Below are 21345 nucleotides of genomic sequence, written 5' to 3'. Positions count from 1 at the left end.
CCCGACTAGCAGTGTCAGAAATTTCGTGAAAATAGTGAATAATTCCACCCCATCTTTCCAAGCTTATAACTCCTCGAAAAATGTAATTCAAGCCCTAATTTTTTTTTTTCAATTAAAGGAGCAAGGACCAAGGTTTTATTAAAAAAAAAAAAAAAAAAAAAAAAAAAAAAAAAAAAAAAAAAAAAACAATGTGTTTTTTTTTTTAAAAAAGGTTTTAAACTTCGGACTTTACAGGTAAACTTCTAAAAAAGCGATTTTTTTTTTGTTTTAAATTTGAATATATTATTTATTGACCTTTTCTCTTCAATTTGTGATATATAAAACTCCACGACATAAATTAATTATTTACTTTTTAATAGACATTTCAAAATGAGAGGCGTGAATTATTCGACCCCCTGTCTTTCCAAGCTTATAACTCCTCAAAAAATGTAATTCAAGCCCTAATTTTTTTTTCAATTAAAGGAGCAAGGACCAAGGTTTCATTAAAAAAAAAAAAAAAAAGACAAAAAAGAAACAATGTGTTCTTATAAAATAAGGTTTTAAACTTCGGATTTTACAGGTAAATTTCTAAAAAAGGGATTTTTTTTTTTGTTTTAAATTTGAATATATTATTTATTGACCTTTTCTCTTTAATTTGTGATATATAAAACTCCACGACATAAATTAATTATTTACTTTTTAAGAGAAAGTTGAAAATGGGTGACACTTGGGGGGGGGGGGGTGAATTTAAAAAAAAAACGTTTGTCTAAAATATTATATTCGGTTTATTGGAAAGAACATAAAATTTCACATTGACCCTGAAAATATCGTAAAAATAGAATCAATAGAAAAATTTTGATAGATTTTTAAAATTTAAAAATTGAAAAATATTGAGTTTAAAAATTGAAAAATATTGAGTTCGGAAAATTCATTACTGTTTTAAAAAAAAAAAAAAAAATATTTTTATTACTTTTAAAACAACTGTAATAGTTTATTTTGGAAGTATAATCCATAAAGAAAATAAATAACCCACTTTTAACAGAGAAATTACGAGATTTTTATATTGTATTCGCAGTTTCGTGTTAGGGGTGTCAAAAATTCCTACAAAAATTCTGATACTGCTAGCGCCCGACTTTCTCTTTAACACGGTAAGTTTGGGAAAAGGTGTTATAAATAATAAAGTAGACAAAATACTGTTAGAAATTCAAATTCGCTCAATATGTTACCGTGACATAGGTTGACATATATATTCGGTGTTTTTTTAATAGTATTTTTCTAGTTTATTATTTATAACACGTTTTCCCAAACTTACCGTGTTAAAGAGAAAGTCGGGCGCCATTTTGAATTTTCCAATACATCGGTAAACACTGCATGTTTTTCAAGCTGAATAAACATGTTTCATTGAATAAAAACACAAAAATATATCCAGTTTGGTAGAAAAGTAACTTATCTTGCCTTTGATAACATTTATGGCAATCGTGAAGAAAGAGAGAGCCTGTTTCCTCGGTTTGACTATAGGTGGCGTTACTGTCTGTCCACCCCGTTACGGAAGCACAAAATGTATATAATGCTACCCTTGAAATAAAAATAAATGTTTTTGTTATATTTTAATTTTAAACATGTTTTTTTTTTTTTTGCAAACAGTTTTAAGTTTTATTTTTTTTCAAACATTTACGTTTTTTTTTGTTTTTGCAAACATATATAAGTTTTATTTTTCCAAACATTTACGTTTGTTTTTGCTATATTTTTCTTTTAAACATACAACCGTTTTTCGGCGAGTATTTTTTACGCTCTTATGATTAAAAAAAAATCAACGTTTTTTTTTTTTTTAAATCTTTTTTATGAGCCCCTCCCTTTTTTTTTTTTTTTTTTTTTTTTAAATTTTCTGCACTTATTTTACCTTTTCCGCGAGTATTTATATATATATATTTGAAAAAGGATATTGTAAAACCTGAATCTTACTTGAAACTACTATTAAGAAATAGCGCGGTACCGGTACAATAAGTGCATAAGCAAACTTTTCAAAAAGAAAAATATTTAAAAATATTTAGTTTATGCTTGCAAAAAAACAAAAAAAAAAAAAAACGTAAATGTTTGAAAATAAACAAGCAACAAAACGTAAATGTTTGGAAAAATAAAACTTAAATATGTTTGCAAAAACAACAACAAAAAAAACGTAAATATGTTTGAAAAAATAAAACTTAAATATGTTTGCAAAAAAAAAAAAAAAAAAAAAAAAACACGTTTAAAATTAAAATATAACAAAAACATTTATTTTTATTTCAAGAGTGGCATTGAAAACATTTTGTGCTTCCGTAACTGGGTGGACAGACAGTAACGCCACCTATAGTCAAACGGAGGAAACAGGCTCTCTCTTTCTTCACGATTACCACATTTATTTGTTATATATTTGTTTTTTGACAACTTTTTCGAATCTATGTGTACAGAGTAATACAAACCCAGATTTTCTTACGAGATCTTACGAAAAGAAGGACCTATGTAAAAAGGAACAAATTATTGTTGGAGGAGGTGGTGCCGGGCCGCCGGGGTGGTGCCTGGTGCCCTCACTTCACATGAAGAAATTATTAGCAGCCCCAACAAAATTAAGGGGCCCCGGAATAATTGTGGAGATAGATGAAAGTCAGTGTCGTAACGAAAAGAAAATACAACCGAGGGCGCATGATACGACAGGTTTTTTTAATTTTTTTTTTTTAAATTCTAATTATTTGAACTGTTTATTTTATTTATTTTTTAATTCTAATTATTTGAACTGCTGAATTAAAAAAAATTCGGTATACCAAAAATTCTAATTATTTGTGGAATTTATAAGGGGGGGGGGGTAAAAAAAAATACTAATTATTTGAACTGTTTTTTTTTTTTCTTTCTTTCTTAAGTTAACAACTCGGCACTTTATTGAAGGGGGCAATTTTTCGCCTCGACACCGTTCGTTCACGTCAGACGATTTTTCCCAGGACTCGGGACCCTATCCGTACAGATTAACCTATATTTGTTTTTCGACAACTTTTTCGTATCTATGTGTATAGTAATACAAACTCGGCGCTTCTACAGACTTGGGACGAGATTTTGTAGTCGATAAATGGAATTTTCAGATTAAAAAAAAAAAAAAAATGGTTTCAACTGATTTTTTTGTCAATTCTAATAAATTACAATGGTAGCTTCGAAATTATGCAGTCGAAATTACCTGAAGATTATGGAATTATTGAACGAAACAACTTTAATCGTGCCATCTTGTTTAAATCAAAACGGAAATTTGCCTCCCTTTTCAGCTCGTATCTTACGATCGTTTTCATCAAATTCTATTTTTTATTTTCTTTAATAAATAATTTTCTATCTTATAGAGTTTGGTCATTTTTGGATATAATCATTTCCAAAATAGGAGGAATACGTAGATACCATTGTTTTCATGTTAAATTCAGTATTACGATTTCCGAAATTTTGTCCCAATAGTGTAGAAGCGCCTCATGCTGTATTCAGAGCGTCGATAATGGTTCAAAAGTGGAAAAATCCACCATATAAGTTTTACAGTGACACTTAAGGGTTGCCTCAATTTCCCTTTCTTTTGCTCTCATTTATAATTTAATGGGGAGGAACGGACCCGAATACCCCTAAAAATCAACTTTTTAATGGCAACCATAAATACCAATGCAATACGATTTATAACATTCAAACTGTCGAAAAGAAAATTGTGATCAGTCAACCAAGATGTTTTTAATAAAAGTTCAAATTTATGTAAGTGAAAAACATAAATTGATTTTCAACATAATGTAAAACCAACCATTTTAAGTCAAATTAAAACAAGGGAATTAAGGGACATATTCCACTGGGCACTATAGTACAATTGAACCAAGAATCATACAAGTTACTACTAAAACTCCGACAGCTGGTTTAAAAAGAAAAAATATTAAACATTTTACAGACTACAGTGAAAATAGCACATCGCTAAATAATAAAATAATTTGCATCTAAAAGTGGGAAGTGAACGAATATAAAGGATTAATAGTAACTTGAAATAAGAAACGATTTTTTTTTTCTAATATTCAGAAACCTCGTGGCATCTTAGAAAACGTGACTGGCGCCATATTTTATTATCGAAAACCGGGCGAGAAAGACTGACGGATATCAGGAATACAAAAGATTTCAGGATAAAGATTTGTAAATTTTATTACACTTCCTTTTATGGATTCATTAAGGGTCGATTTGTAAGATTGAAATATAATTTTTTTTTTTTAATTTTTTAGTTAATTAAGGATGTATTTTATGATCAGCACGAACAAATTCTATTTAGCCGTACTGTATATTCCTACATTCCGCTAGGACTGGTGCGAAATAATCAAATTCGACTTATATCAAATTAAATTAAAGCTTATTTTATACTTTAGTTTACTTCTTTATAAATTCAGGAAAATAACGCAAGAATATTTGACAAATTTTACAAAAAATATGTACATATACAATTTATATATAAAAGAAATAACTCACACAAGTTTTTAGGCTCGCCGTAAAGAAAGACTTGGCTTGATTAAGCTGCAAATACAGCGCGTTAGTTTCGTAGAAAGAAATTTAAATTTATTAAAATACTTTTTATTAAACAAAACAAATAATTATGGTTTTTATTAATACTAAAATCAAATAATTATATGATCATATTAATACAACAAAAATATAGTTATTTTTTCTTACTTATTGGTTGATTTAATAGGCGGATAAAATTGACATGACGTAATAAGCTAATCTAAATAAATATTTCAATTAATAATTATAAAATATTTATAAATTAATAAATAAAAGTAGATTGAGTAAATATATTTTTTTTTTAAATTAATAAATTAATAAATAAAATAAAATAATAATAATAATAATAATAATAATTTGATAGTTTCGTACTCGAGTGAGTCATGTGACATCATTTGCAATAATGGTAGAAATTCGTCTTAAATCCAATGTTATTTTTAAATTTTTAAAATGAAAATAAGAGCTTTGTGGGTTTATTCCCTGGCCGGACCAGGGACATCTCCCCGTTTAATATTTTCCAGGTTTGTTCTGATTGTTTTATTATATTTAAACACTAGTTTGATGTTCTAGGTTACTTTAAAAAAATATATTTAAAAAAAACTGGATTGTTTTTCAGTTTTTCACTAGGTTCCAAAGTTTGTTTTGTTTAAATTTTTCTTAACTAATTGGGAAAAAATTGTAAATTATCGATTTTGTTCGTAATCCTTCCACACGGTGAAATTAATTGGATTCGATGGAGAGTTTCAGTCTTTTGCGTTTTATGTAAATTGTTTTGTTTGTTTACGAGTTCTCGAGTGTTAACTATTCTGGACTTTTACCGTAATGCTCGTTTGAGTTTCGATTCAATATTGAAACAAAACTTTACGAAAGAGAAATTATGACAACATAACAGAAAAATGAGAATGGGATTCTTATTATGGAGGTGCGGGTTTGTATTACTGTACACATAGATTCGAAAAAGTTGTCAAAAAACAAATATATAACAAATAAATGTTATCAAAGGCAAGATAAGTTACTTTTCTACCAAACTGGATATAATTTTCGTGTTTTTATTCACTTTAACATGTTTATTCAGCTCGAAAAGCATACAGTGTTACTGTTTACCGATGTATTGGAAAATTCAAAATGGCGGCCAACTCTCTCTTTAACGCGGTAAGTTCGGGAAAAAGTGTTATAAATAATAAACTAGACAAAATACTATTAAAAAAACACCGAATATATGTCAACTTATGTCACGGAAACATATATTGAGCGATTTTCTAACAGTATTTTGTCGAGTTTATTATTTATTACACCTTTTTCCGAACTTACCGTGTTAAAGAGAGAGTCGGCCGCCATTTTGAATTTTCCAATACATCGGTAAACACTGTATGCTTTTCGAGCTGAATAAACATGTTACATTGAATAAAAACACGAAAAATATATCCAGTTTGGTAGAAAAGTAACTTATCTTGCTTTTGATAACATTTATTTGTTATATATTTGTTTTTTGACAACTTTTTCGAATCTGTGTACAGTAATACAAACCCGGAGGTGCTTCTGCATAATTTGAACCGGATCGATCCAAGCCCACTTTTGCCGAAATAAACTTAAATTGTTAGGTTATTGGGGGGGGGGGTACTTGTACAGTTTAATCACGACATTAAAAAATGAAAATATCGAAAAAAGTTTACATTGTACGTATCCGTAGTGGAATGAAGTTCTCAAAAAAAAAAATTTTTCACTTAGTTTCATAGAATATTTTTCTTACAGCGAAAAAAAACAATTTGTTATGATACTGAGCAAAAGGTTCGATTTTTATGAAGAAAAGCTAGTATTAAAGATGGGGGGGGTGTCGGCGCTTTAACTGGAGTTATCTCCCCGTGGTGTTTCTAAAATTCAAACAAAAATTTACAAAAAATCCAACATGCCTGCCTTCAACGCGCTCTCATAAAAACGTGTTTTTTCCGCTGTAAACAAAACAAAGCAAAAACTACTCGATCAAATTAAGTGAATTTTTTTTTTTTTTTTTTTTTTTTTTCTTTCGGAGCTCTTCAGTTCAAAACGGATAGATACAATATAACCTTTTTTCATTCTTTTAATGTCTTAATTAAACTGTACAAGTACCAAAAAAAAGTTAGGTTCAAATTCTGAAGTATTACCGATACTACTGCATTTACCGACTCGCAATTACGAAGTTTTTCGGGTGTGACGATAATAACCGGGAACTGCCGAGCGCGAAACGATAAGAAAATTCATGTTAAACAGGAAAAACATGGAAATGCAATAAATAAAATTACAAACACGTATTGGTCAAAATGCGCTCCGTTACACCAACTGAAGATGCCTCAACATTTTCTAAAAAGACGACTGTCTTATGGTTTTCGCATATGCTGAAAACAAATATCGCAAGGAAAATTAGCGCAGACAAATAGTTTTCGAGATATAAATACCTGTAGTATGCAATGTAATTTCTTGTAGTTTGAATTTAATGCATCTAAAACCAAGCTTCTATCTTTACACCATCAACGTTCTGATTCCCATCTGGCATCAATTAAAATGAATGGCTCTCGTCTTGGGGAGGCCTCAAGTTTTGAAAAGCTTCTGGGCTTAACCTTTACTTCTGTAGAGGACTAGGATATATAAATACCTACATTTCAAACTCGCTACAAAAGAAAATAATGAAACGAATGGAATGAAGGAAACAAAGACTCAATTGCTGGATAAGATAAACGTGTCGTTTATTTACTGTTGAAAGAATGAATGTTTTAGGTGTAACACGTGTTCCTGCCCGCGCGGGTGTAACCATCGTTTGTTGCAGGACTGGTAGTATAGAAAGAAAAGGAAATGTGTGTTCATCTCACGTTCGGGTCACTATCGTTTGTTCACGCGTGGGAAGAGAAGTGAGTAATGTAGTGGAAATGGAAATGATAGTCTAGCGTGTAGACAAGGAAAAGGATAGAGGGTTGACATCAGTTAAACTGTGCGTCATGTTAGCAGTCACCTACGCGGAGGTGTTCACCAGCACAAGTTGTAGATAGAGAGAGAGAGAAAGATGAGAATGACAATCCAGTTCATGGAGAGAGAAAGCGTATAAGGTGTACATACTGTTTGTTAACTTTTTGCCCCGTACATACTGTTTGTTAACTTTTTGCGGCGGCTGGTCCGTAGACCACTCATCTCGCAAGGCAAGTTGGAAAAGGATGAAGCAGCTTATTGCTCTTGCTTTTATAGTTGTTTCCGGTGGTCTTTTGCGCATGTGTGGATTTCCTTTGAAAGGGAAAGTGACGTTGTTCATGTGCGCGTATGTGAGTACATGTGTGTACGTTAGCGTGTGTGTGTATACACATGAATGTGAGTGTATATACGCGAACGTGAATATATGTACGTGTGTGGACGTATGCACGTATGTACATGACAAGTAATATAGCTTGAGATGTGAACGCATGTTTTTGTGTGAGACTAGAAAAAGGCTCGCGCACTCCTGATCTTAAATGGAATAAGTACATCAAATCTGTTGCCAAGGCCGCTGGAAAAATGGTTGGATCTTTCTATCAATCCAGTAGATATCTCACTGCTGATACAATTCTCTATCTATATTAGAGCCATGTATGTCCAAGGATGGAATACTGTTGCCACATCTGGGCAGGAGCTGCTAGAAAGGACTTGTCCTGCCTTGATAGGGTTCAAAATAGACTTTGTCGCCTCGTGGGAGATGTCCTTTTCTCTTTGCTGCAATCTCTTTCTCAAAGAAGAGATGTGAGTTTGTCTCTATCGTTATTTTCATGGAAAGTGTTCGATTGAGCTTCAATCTATGGTCCCCCCCTCTCGCCAAACTTTCACAAGAAACACTCGTCTAGCTGAAAACATTATCAATAATTCAACCCACTCTTTATCTGTGCCTAAACCATTAGATTCCATGATCAAAGCTTTTTTCTTAGAACTGAATGCTTGTGGAATTGTCTTCCATTTTCCTGCTTTCCAGCTGTCTATAATATGGTTGTCTTAAAGTCCAATGTGAACAAGTTTCTGATGAGCCGTTACACTTAGGTTAACAAATTTACCGAACTTCCATTACTATCGATTACTATATTGTCCTTTTGACTACTGTACACTCTTTACCCCTTATCCTTGAGTGGCCTCTCGGCCTTGATAAGTGGTGACGCCTAGGTAAAATAAAAAAAAAAAAAAAAGATTGGCCGCCATCTTTGTTGTTTCCAGATTCAAGAAAATTCGGTCAATGTGCGCTGATTGTCCAACCTTTTTATTCAGGAAGCCATTCTCAACACGGGGAAGTTGAAAATAAGAAAATTCCTTTTGAAATAAAAACCCTCCCAACCTCTCCATGTTAAGAACAGTTTTCAGAATTGCGCTGAAAAAAAAAATGAGGTTTTGCCACTTTCATATGCCGCCTATTCAAACATGGCTGCCAGTGATTTATTTCAAAATACAGGTATTTATATCTCGAAAACTATTTGTGCTAATTTTTCCTGCAATATTCCTTTTCAAGATACCTGAAAACCTATAAAGTTGTTGATTTATCGAAAAATATTGAGGCGTCTTCAGTTAGCGTAACTGAGCACGTTGACTCGCGTATTTAATCCAACCCTAACCCTGACCTGCACGATTAAAATTAATTTTGCTACTTTTTTATTATTATTGCATTTTCGCCCCAAACAAGGCACAAACACGAGGGCGTGTATTGTGTTGGTAAGTACTACAGTGCCACTTTGAAGACATAATTGCGAGGATACTATGTAGGAAGTTGAGCAGCAAGATGTCTGTTTACATTACACTTGAACTTCTGCATGTCAGTACAGTTGGGAAAGCAGGAACACGGAAGAGAGTTCCAAAGTCTAGCAGTTCTGGGGAAGAAACTATTAGAGTAGAAGACTTTCTGGCATCTGGGGATCTCTACTCGATAAAGGTGGGATTTTGCTGCTTCTTGGGTTTGTCTGTATATTTACGTTGAGGGCGTACAAGTGCTTGTAGTTCGTTGGAGCATATGCCATTAAAATACTTGTAAAACAGGCAGAGGAATGTAACATTCCATCGACGGGAGAGAGGCTAAAGTCTAGCTGACAGTTTGGGACTTATTAGGTTGGCAACTTTTTTCTGAACCCTGTCTAGGAGTGAGAGACTAGTAGCAGATGCATCAGCCCAAGTGTGACAACAATACTCCATACAGGGGTGAATAGTGGCCTTGTAGAGGTACTGGATACTTTCAGGCGTAAGTAACTTTATAGCATTGTAGAGCGAGCCCACCTTCCTTGCAGCAGCGGCAATGCCCATGTTCCCTGTGAACGTTAAGCCGAGGAGTTTGAAAGAAGTACTTTCAGGTAATGTATCATTAGTCATAGCTGTTGGTGGTTGAGAAGGTTTCTTGTAATTATTAAAGGAAAGAAGCTTAGTCTTGGCAGCATTGAATGTTAACAGCCATTTTTGTCTCCATTCCACTACATACTTAGTCTTCCTCTAGGGTCTCCACCATTGCCTTAGATATGTGTTCATTTGTTTTTCCTTGTGCCTACCATAGAGCATAATGTCATCAGCAAATATACCCATCTCAGAGACAATTTTATCAGGGAGGTCATGTATGAATATCAATCACTTATGCACTAAAATAATATTATTTAGAAAGCTATTCTTAACATGGGGAGGGGAGGTATTTTGTAATTAATTGTAATTATTCTGTACTTTCACCTAACAACTTAATAAAAAAAAAAAGGAGATCTCCCAATTTTTTGTCTGCTAAAGTTTTAATCACGTGATTACAGTGCAGCAAAAAAGAATAAAATAAACCATTCATTCAAGTGGTGTTTAAATAGTATTAAAGTGCTATTTTAAATAGAATTTTCAAGTTAAATTCAAGTTTTACAATATCTTTTTTGTTTATTAAATTGTTAGGTGAAAGTACAGAATAGTTACAAAGCACCTGCCAGTTCGGTAACATAAGTGCACGCAACTAAAAATAAAATGATTTTTTTTATAATTACAAATTAAATCATTGTGAATTTATTCAAATGGTTCTTTTTTCGCTAAGCTAATCCCCCCCACCCCACCCCCTCCAAAAAAGAAGTATATATAGTAAAATGATTTTTAGACCATAAACTGCTTCAGCAATTTCGGGGATTGAATCCATAACAAGTGGTGCTCTCCCAAAAAACTATATATATATATATATATATATTTGATGAGAAGGAAAGTATTTCTTCGAAACTCCACAGATTAAGGACTATCCACTTATCAAGTGTTTCTTTTTCAGATTAAATATGTTTTTAACTCTTTTTCAAAATTTTTTTAACATGTTTTATTAACTGTTTGCTCTTATATAGCATTACAAGTTGATTTTTTTCTTTTTAGGTAATTGTTATTTTATCAATTTGCATTATGAATTGAATTATGCAAATACCATCAGTAATTCAAAAGTTATGATAATTTTAAGTGCCAAAATTTATGCTTTTCTGTGGACAAAAAGTGGACTGAATCACGGACCTCAACATTTCAAGAAATTCCATAATTTCGCCACCATTTATTTATTTTTCAAGCTGTTCTCATGAAACTTGATACTCTTATGTAAAATTGTATGCTCTTTCTGATTATATGCAGTCAAATCTGATGTATCTCTTTACCATAAACCATAATTTTAATTTTTTTTTTTTTTTAACTGGCGCATGGTATCATACAGTGAGCATCTATTCATGAACAAAACTAAGTATTATAGTGGTATTTAAATATAGCTTTATTGAGAGAAGGCATTTACCGCTCTCCCCACTAAAGGAAAGCTAAATCTTGGGTGTAGCCATTGAATGCCTAAAGAGCATTCATGGCCGGTATTTACTACTCTCCTTAAAGAAAAAATTGAGTAGATATGAATTAATCTTAGAAATAAATAGAAGAAACTTTTCACATATATTTTGGATTTCTGTAAAAGTTGGAAATTCCCATAGTCAACCAGAACTTATGCATTTTGGGACCAGTCCAAATTTCAATTTTGTAAATCCTCTATATCTGGCCGAAAATATACACCTATTTTCCGAGATGCAACTATAAATTGTACTCTGCCTGAATCCTCGATGTAGCTTTTCACAGTACCAGAATACCGGGAATCCTGATCAGCAACAACTATATATTCACCAGTTGATGGTAATTGTTGTCATTTCTATTCTGTTGTTTTACTGAAAATTTAACTATGTAAACAAAGAAATAAAACGGTAATTTTTTTACCTCGTTTCTACCTTAACATTTAAAATGATTACTTTTAAAGGTTTTAGGGTATGCTGAAAACGAATATCGCATTTAAATTTTCTGCAAATAAGTAGTTTTCCGGATATCAAGCAATGTCATTTCTTATGTTATCGCTGATGGCCATCTTGGAGCACGCAAACGCAACCTCAAGAAACTATGCGCAAACGCACATACTAAGATGGCCACCAGCAATAACATAAGAAATGACATTGCTTAATATCTGGAAAGCTACTTATCTGTGGAAAATTTAAATGCGATATTCGTTTTCAGCATACCCGAAAAACTTAATGGTAGTCATTTTAAAGAAAAATGTTAAGGTGGAACAAGCTAAAAATGTACAAAATGCATCGCAATGAAATTCTTTATCGAACCGCCTAATTAATATTATTATTGTTATTATTATTTAGATATCCTCAGTTAAAAAAAAATGGTTTTGTTTTAGATTCGAAAAAATGGTCTTGACAATGAGTTAAAAATAAAATAAATTATACAAAATTCTATTAGAAACCCACCTAATAAATGCCATGAGAACATTTATTTGGTTGGGTTTTTAACAGTATTTTGTATATTTTTAAGTCATTGTGAAGATTTCAAAGACATGAAATACCACGTGGCTATTATTCTTGTGCTTGTGTAACGCTTGACACTAATTGTCAAAATAAACATTTTACATTAAATAAATACACTAAAAACTTATCCAACTAGGTAGAAGAGTAACTTATCTTGCCTTTGGTAATATTTATTTGGGTGCTTATGCACTTATGTTACCGTGCTATTTTTTTAAATAGTATTTTCAAATTAAATTCAAGTTTCACAATATCTTTTTTTTTTTTATTTAATTAAGTGAAAGTACAGAATAGTTAACAAAACACCCTTCCCTGCCCATGTTAAGAATGGGTTTCTAAATAATAATGCTATTATTTCAGCATGGTAGCATAAGTGCACAAGTATCTTTTTGTTATATATATATATTTTATATTTTTTTGAATACTAAAAAACACAATTCTACCTTACACACGGACGAAAAAACGCTTTGGATAATCACAGATTTCAAGGTAGTTCTACTAAAATAGCCATATTTTTTAAACCAAAGCACTTCAAGTCTTCAAATTACTACTGTTTTGTTCGGAAATGAATATACTTTCAAATGAATTAATAAATATGAATGTACATTATATATTTTAAGAGTTTTAAGCAAATAAAGTGATAAAAATGTGAACGTCATAAAATGGCGTTTTCGGTAAGGTTTTGTAATGACCCCCCCTGTTTTCTAAAGGTCCGTACCGTGATTGTATGAAGAATTTCGTCATGAAATTTGGGAACCAATTAGAAGAGGTGTTAATCTTAATACTGTCAAGTGTCCGAAATATTTTTGACCATTTCTTTTTTTGTCGTGTTAAAAATAAGACTTTAATATGACGAGTATTGAACATTTTGAAAAAAAAATTCTTCGGACACCCAGTAGTAAGTAAATCAATCTTTTTACTATCTTTATCAATTAAAAGTATTGTTTTATGTTGAGTAGGACCGCGGTAATTGATAATTTAAAAGGACCTACCCGAAAAAAAAATTGTTTCTAATTATCGAATTTGGTCAAATGAAGTTTAAGCAGCAGCAGCAGCAGCAGCTCCAGCCTGTAGAATCAGCCATAGCACAGTTGTAAACAAACACGCGTTCTTTAATTTTTATTCAAGAACGAATTAAGAAAAACATGAAAATATGAATATAAATGTTCTTATGTTTAATTAGAGCTATTTTGTTATCAGAATAACATTAGTTTAGAACTATTCGGTTTTCAGAATATATAATAACAACAATCCTAACCAATTCGGCATTATATGTTGCAATTTCTCACAAATCTCGTCAAATTTAAAAACATGGTTAAAAAAACAAAAACTTTTGTAGATATATAGCTTGCATGCACTTTTATTCTTTAAATTAGTTTTGAACAGCGAATTAAAACAATGTTTTACTGCGAACAGCCACAAATGTTTTTTTTTCAAAATCAAAATAAGTATCAAAATCTCGTTTATACATAGATTCGAAAAAGTTGTCAAAAAACAAATATATAACAAATAAATGTTATCAAAGGCAAGATAAGTTACTTTTCTACCAAACTGGATATATTTTTTGTGTTTTTATTCAATGTAACATGTTTATTCAGCTCGAAAAAAATACAGTGTTTACCGTAGAAAATTAAAAATGGCGCCCGGCCCGACTCTCTTTGACACGGTAAGTTTGAGAAAAGGAGTTAAAAATAAAAAAAACTATACAAAATACTGTTAAAAACTCACCGAATATATGTCAGCCTATGTCACGGTAACATATATTGAGCGAGTTTCTAGCAGTATTTTGTTTACTTTTTTATTTTTAACTCTTTTCCCCAAACTTACCGTTTCAAGAGAGTCGGGCGCCATTTTAAATTTTCCAAAACATCGGTAAACACTGTTTTCAAGCTGAATAAACATGTTACATTAAATAAAAACACTAAAAAATTATCCAGTTAGGTAGAAAAGTAACTTGCTTTTGATAACATTTATTTGTTATATATTTGTTTTTTTGACAACTTTTTTGAATCTATGTGTATAGTAATACAAACCCTCAAAATCTATATCAATATTCTTGAAATTTTAAAAGCAGTTAGAAAACACATCAAACTACAATTAGGAAGCTTTTTATTTCGTTATTTTTTTTCTACTTATTAAGCGAAAGATATTTTTACAACCTGCTCCAGCGTAGTATAAACGGCCTATGGAATTAACACCTTCAACCTCGAAAATAGAAATCAACAAATTTTTGAACGCTCTTTTTGAAAAAAAGCTCTTAACTTCACCTCTAATACAAATTATGTGTGGCAAGTCTCCTCCTAAAACACTCTTTAACCCTAACAATAACACTAAGTTCGAGTGGCAAGCCCCCCCCCAACAAAATACCTCTGTAAGCCACATACAAGCATCTAAAACAAACAAACAAAAAATAGATCCTTCCTTAAAGAAAAATACACATAAAAATAAATTGGTTAACTGTCCTAAAATGCTAGAACGGCCAGGAAATGATGAATTATTTTACATTAAATTTTTGTGAAACTAACCGCTCCCCCCTCTAATATTGTTTTTGTTAGCTTTGTCTCTGTCAAGTTTTCAGTATGTTCACACATAATTTTCCTTAGCCCTACAATTAATTCAAAGTCCGAATGGCAACCCTCCCCATATTCTCATTGCATAGAAACCCTCTTAAAACTACACATAATCATCTTAAAAAAAAAAAAAAAAGCATGCATATTTTCCCATAGAAAAAAAAAACAGTTAACTGCCCTAAAATGCTAGAATGACCTGTAATAGGAAATTATTTTACATTCAATTCTAAAATAATTTGTTTATCTTTCATTAAAGTTTTTCATGGCATTTTATACATAATTTCCTAAAAAGGTAGAATCACATTTTGGAGGGGTGGTCAGAAGGAGTTGAGTGGGGTTAAACAGAAGGTGTTAATCTACAATAATACCAAAGAAATATTGCAATATATTCATTTTTAAATGGTCTTATGTTTAGATTTAAGTTTTTTGTACATAAAGCACATTACAATTCAACTTTGAGTTCTCCAACTTCTTTTCTGTTTATGGATACATGGCATTTTTAAGGAATTGCTGCATATTTATGCACATTTACTGCAGATTATTTGGAAACCATAAACTTTGGGAGATTTTCAGTTGCATATTCTGATTCCTTGTACAAAAATACACTTATATGGTAAATTTCATTTCTTAGTCTTGTGTTTTAACAAAGATATGACATTTTTACTGAAAAAGTAGTGTAAAAAATGTGACGAAACGCATATGGTCTTAAAGAGGGAAAAATATCCAAACGTGTGAGGCACAAAAATAGCCATAACTTCCTTAATTTTAATCAGATTTAAAAAATTTAAAAAGATTCTTTCTTAGCTCATCAAGCTCTTTCTATGCATACCAATATTGAAATATTTCAAGCTATTTCAATTTTTTCATGTACCATAATAACAGAAACGCATGTACTTTGTACATTTTGTTGTTTTTAACGCATTTAGTACATTGTACTAAAAGCATTAAAAGCAACAAAATAGTTTTGGTTCGGTATTGTTTGGAAATCAAATTTTAAAAACTTGAAAATAATTTTTTTAAATTGATAAACTCAGAATAAAAAATGACTTTAGTTTTTCTGCTTTTGTTTTTAAAGCAGGAAAAACAGTTTTCTATTTTCCAGAGCATACAAATGAAACTTGTTAATACACTGACTGTAGGCAGCTCAGTGCTGGTCAGCGTATTAGCGCATAGCGAGCCATTTTCCCGTTAAATTCTATGTTCTGTAATTTCTATAAAAGATAACATTTTAAAGAAATTTCCGCACAACTAATAATTATCAAATATTTACATATTATACATGAAAATAATTCTGAAACTATTATCTATATGAAAATGGATGATATATACCGATTTATCTTATCAATTTTGAAATATTCTTCGTCAACTTTGCTCAGTCGTAACTTTGCTTTCGGTGGTCATAAAAATATAAGTCAAAGTCCAGTAGAGATGAACTTCTATTAGGTATCCCAAACCAAAATTTTATTTTCATTATATCTAACTATATCAACTTAAAAGACAAGTAAACAAGTAAAATATTTTATAGGCAAAGGTCTTACTACAATTCCTTTCCTTATTGATTTTCTTTCAGAATTCTTTCATAAGCTTCTGCTATGGTAGACATATCTAGAACACTCCAAATCCTACCATCACTTGAAACTGGCATTACCTCAAAACCCCATCTGTAAACAAATGCTGACTCTACCTGTGCAATGTCCTCTGACAAAGGCCATTGAAAAAAATCTTGGTTTGCGATAAAAATTTTATTACAGCGCTGGATGCAGATATAACCGCAATGACTTGGGCGATGTAAAAGTTGGTGTCATAGTAGACAGCAACCCATTGCCCTTGATGCTCATAACTGAAGATATCTACAGTTTATCGCCGAAAATGGTGACGCCGTTTTTTTTCGTGCACCTGTCATTAAAATCCAAGGGAGAAATCATTATTTTAAACTATGACCGAAGCATGAAATAAATAACAACAAAAAAATTAAACTAGATAATGATTTTTTTTGGTTTCATTTAAATTAATTTGTTGTTGACCCTTTTAAGTTGCTTTAATTCAAAAAAAATGTTTCATTAAAATTATTTAATTGTTCAGAAAAAAAAACAAAAAAAAACTATTTTATAAAAATCCAATGTTGCTTTCATTACAAAATTGTTTTATTAAAATTAAATTTTCTTACGCAAACTTTTCAATAAATGTTTTTACAATTATATTTTGATAAATTTTTATACAGTAAATGTTTTGATTTTCAAATGGCGCTCGCCCAGTTTAGACAATTGTAAATATGTCATTTTCATTTTCTGTTTTTAATAATTTTTTCATTTTCTGTTTTTAATAAAAATATATATATACATTTCATGAAAAACATTCCCGTTTTCATTAATTTAATCAAAACATTTTCAATGAAATAATTACGGATATATGTTCTCTTTCACTTTCTTTATTTACTTTTTTTCATAAAAAATTTCCAGAAGAAATTAATATCTACTTTAATATTTTGTTATTTATTTCAAACTTCAGTCATAGTTTAAAATACTGATTTCTCCCTCGGATTTTAAGGACAGGTGCACGAAAAAAAAAATGGCGCCTCCATTTTCGGCGATAAACTGCAGAAGTACCGTCTCGGGAATTATTAAATAAACAAGAAAAAAATGATTTTTACAGTGAAATTAATTTTTTCATTTATGTGTCACATGCACATAACTTAATTATATTTTCAGTTATTATTTTTTTATGTAATGTACAGTGTAATTAAAAAAATAATTTAACAAAATCTTCAAATTTATCAAAAACGCCCGATAGAACATAAACAAAAAAAATGCACATTGTTACGTGAAATTATTTTTTTTTTTATTTACACATGACTTGTTGCACGTAACTTAAAACTTAGCTATATTTTGTTAATTTTTTTTTTTAAGTAATGTAACTGTATAGTCTAATAAAAAAATAATTTAACAAAATGTTGGTACTCCTTGGGCGTTGAGTTCCATGGCGACCAGCATATAAAATATAAGCGTCGCTCCCTTCCTGACGCATGCACACGTAACATTTTTTTATTTACTGACGTTGTCGTAATAACTAAACAATTATTTGTCACATTATTTATTTATTTATTTTGAAAAAAGTTTTACTCTTTATGAATATTAAAAGAACAAAGTTACTAAACATTAATAATGTCTCACTTTTACAGACATTTGTTTTTAAATTTCTTTTTAAATGACGACTTTTATCAACCTTTTTTTTTTTTTAATAGCATTTGCGGATGGGTAAAAAACGAAGAAAATAACTAAACCATTTACTGATAATTTCTCACTTTTACAAATATTTTTAACAAATAAATGTTATCAAAGTAAAGATACTGAGAAATTATTTTAATAAATGTTTAGTAACTTTTTTCTTTTAATATTCATAAAGAGTAAAACTTAGTGACAAATAATGGTTTAGTTACTACAACGTCAGTAAATAAAAAAAAAAGTTACGTGCGCTTGCGTCAGGAAGGGAGCGACGCTTGTTCTTTTATGCTGGTCAACATGGAACTCAACGCCAAATGAGTACCAAAATGTTAGATATATAATAAACGGCCGACAGAACTTAAGAGAAATAAGTAAACAAAAAAATGAGACATTGTTTTTTTAAATGAAAAAAATTTTTCCGTTAGTTATAAACAACTAAAAATGTTTTTTTGCTTTAAAATGTATCCAGTTTAATTTTTAAAAGATAATTTAACAATGCTGAAGTTTATCCAACTGAAAGAAGATAAAGCAAAAAACATATGAAAGTTTGAAAGAAGATATAGAAAATAAACAACTGACATTATTTTTTAAATTGTCAATTTTAATTTCTTTTATTGACGTTTATATTGATTGGTGTTTATATAACCTGTAAAATTTCAGCCATATCCAATTAAATTTGACCCTGTGCATGTGTATCCAAACGTATCGTATGAAATGTAAACATTGAAAAAACAATTTCCCTTTTTACTGTCATCATTTTTGAGTTTTTCATTTTTAACTTGGAGCATAAAAACGTTAAACCCATAAAAGAAAAATAACATCATTGAAATGCTTATTCTATTCTCTTTCCATCAATTCATCAATGCAATTCTTTTAAAAATTGACCCACAAATAAAAGATATGACTTGTTGAAGCACATTAAGTATGTAATATTGCCGATGTCCATGAAAATATCGCTTATGCTTGTAATGCTAATATATATATATATATATATATATATATATATATATATATGAGCAAACAGTTAATAAAATATGTTAAAAAACACTTTGAAATGAGTTAAAAACATATTTAATCTGAAAAGGAAACACTAGATAAATGGATAGTCCTTAATCCGCGGAGTTTTGAAGAAATACTCTCTTTCTCATCAGAGGGTAGGAATTAGCAAAATGCAGGATCGGATTTTACATGCAGAAGTATTTGATGAAACAACAAGTAAGTCAAAGATCTTACTTGAAAACAAAATAAGTTAAGCAGAGGGAATATGGTAAAGAAAAAGGTGATTACACATGAATGGATAGTCTGGTGGAAGATAAAAAATCCAGTGACGGTAAAATCCAAATGTAAAACTTCAAGAAAGTTAAAAGAATTTCCATTTGTACAAGTAAAATCCAAGGAAATCCCGTAATTGGAAGAGGATGGTCCATAATAATCCAAAGGCAGAAATCCATGGAATAATTCACAAACATGTGTACAAAGAAAAAAATAATATTAATAAAAGAAAAATAAGATGTGCTTTTCACTCTACTTCCGAGACATAACTATATATATATATATATATATATATATATATATATAAATAAAAATTACAATAAGTTTATCAAGGTAATCAAAATGGTAAACTTAAAATATATTATAAATATTAAAGAGTTAATATTTACAAGTAAAGTAATCTCAACCAGATGTAAAAGCTCAATAAAACCGAAAAGGAAATAGAGCTTATAATAAATTTAAAATTAAATATGTTTTTAACTCTTTTTCAAGATGTTTTTTAACATGTTTTATTAATCATTTGTTCATATATATATATATATATATATATATAAGGTGGTGTTTAAATAGTATTAAAAAGTGCTATTTTAAATAGTATTTTCAAGTTAAATTCAAGTTTTACAATATCTTTTTTGTTTATTAAATTGTTAGGTGAAAGTACAGAATAGTTGCAAAACATCCGCCAGCCTAGTAACATAAGTGCATAAGTACCAATAAAGTGATTTTTAATGATATTTAGCTAAATCTGTAACAAGCGGCACTTGAATGAGTGGTTTATTTTAATGTCGCTACACCGTAATCACGTGATTAAAATTTTAACAGACGAAAAATTGGGGGACAAAAATATCAGGAGAACAAAAATAAAAGAAAACAAGATGTCGTAAAACTTGGATTTAACTTGAAAATACTATTTTAAAAAAATAACACGGTAACAAAAGTGCATAAGCACCATAATTTTTTTATTTCTTTCAATTTACAAAAAAGAGTCTTCATACATTCGTATTAGCTAAAAACAGCATGTTTGTTAAAAATTGAGGAAAACTCAGCTGACCTTTTTCAATTATTTCCGCCAGTTGGCTACCGAGTCCGACCCAATTTTGTGGAAATCACGGGTCAGTAAATGCCAAAGGACCAAATTACCGATTTTGTTTTTGTGTGATTGCATGGCAACACACTAGTTAACCGCGAAAATTTAAAATAAAAAAAATATATATAGAAGTACTGATTTGATTCAGCTCTGTGTCCACAAAAAAAATAAGCTACTGGAATTTTAATCCGTATTACAATGCGATATAGACACACAAATTGATGAAGACCACTGGACCAATGTTTCAAACAAGCTGGAACAAAGGAAACGGAGTAGCTCAAAATATTCTGAAGAGCACATGCAATAATAGTATTTATAGAAAAGACTGAGATTAGCAACATCACGTCTGTGAAAAAGAGGTTGCAGAGAAGAAAGTATGAAGATCAATCATATTACAGATCCCTTTCTGCACCTTATCAAGAACCCTCAAATGGGATAGAAATCCACCAGCCCAAATACGACAACAGTACTCTATATACAGTCTTATTTGTAGAGATTGCCATGGTCTCATGTTACCATTCCTTTGTTTATAATTCACCAAACTTTCACGAAAAACACTTGTCTATCTGAAACCACTGTCATAAATTTGCCCCACTCTTTATCTGTGCCTAAACAAAACGTAGATTCCATGAACAAAGCTTCTTTCTTAGAATTGCACACCTGTGGAACTCTCTTCCGTTTGCCTGTTTTCCAGCTGACTATAATTTGGTAGTCTTCAAGTCCAACATAAACAAATTCTTGGCGAACCGTCTCCTTAAGTAATCTAATTTACCAAATTTCCACTACTAATGATTAATACAATATTATATTTAACCCTTATCCTCAAGTGGCCTCTCGGCCTTGATAAATGGTGCCGCCTATGTAAAAAAAAAAAAAAAAAAAAAAAAATA

The 21345-nt window shown here is 30.5% G+C and overlaps 2 protein-coding genes across 2 annotated transcripts in view; one reads left to right on the top strand and one right to left on the bottom strand.

Annotated features, from left to right (window-relative positions):
- The window catches only part of LOC145255770 (eukaryotic translation initiation factor 3 subunit C-like), a 67402-nt gene extending 62824 nt beyond the window's left edge, over positions 1–4578 (bottom strand). Inside the window, exon 1 of the mRNA XM_080114432.1 lies at positions 4480–4578. The gene's annotated coding sequence lies outside the window, so the exon portion shown is untranslated. The remainder of the gene's footprint in view (positions 1–4479) is intronic.
- Positions 4579–4886: 308 nt separating this feature from the next.
- The window catches only part of LOC145255769 (AP-5 complex subunit mu-1-like), a 77503-nt gene continuing 61044 nt past the window's right edge, over positions 4887–21345 (top strand). The window contains exon 1 of the mRNA XM_080114431.1: positions 4887–5033. Coding sequence (XP_079970557.1) covers positions 4963–5033 — 71 coding nt within the window. The 5' untranslated portion in view covers positions 4887–4962. The remainder of the gene's footprint in view (positions 5034–21345) is intronic.

This window comes from Euprymna scolopes, chromosome 31 (genome assembly GCF_053919585.1).
Source record: "Euprymna scolopes isolate OS-2025 chromosome 31, ASM5391958v1, whole genome shotgun sequence".
NCBI lineage: Eukaryota > Metazoa > Mollusca > Cephalopoda > Sepiida > Sepiolidae > Euprymna > Euprymna scolopes.
The sequence above is the reverse complement of the archived record's forward strand: the minus strand, read 5'-3'. Positions and strand labels throughout refer to the sequence as shown.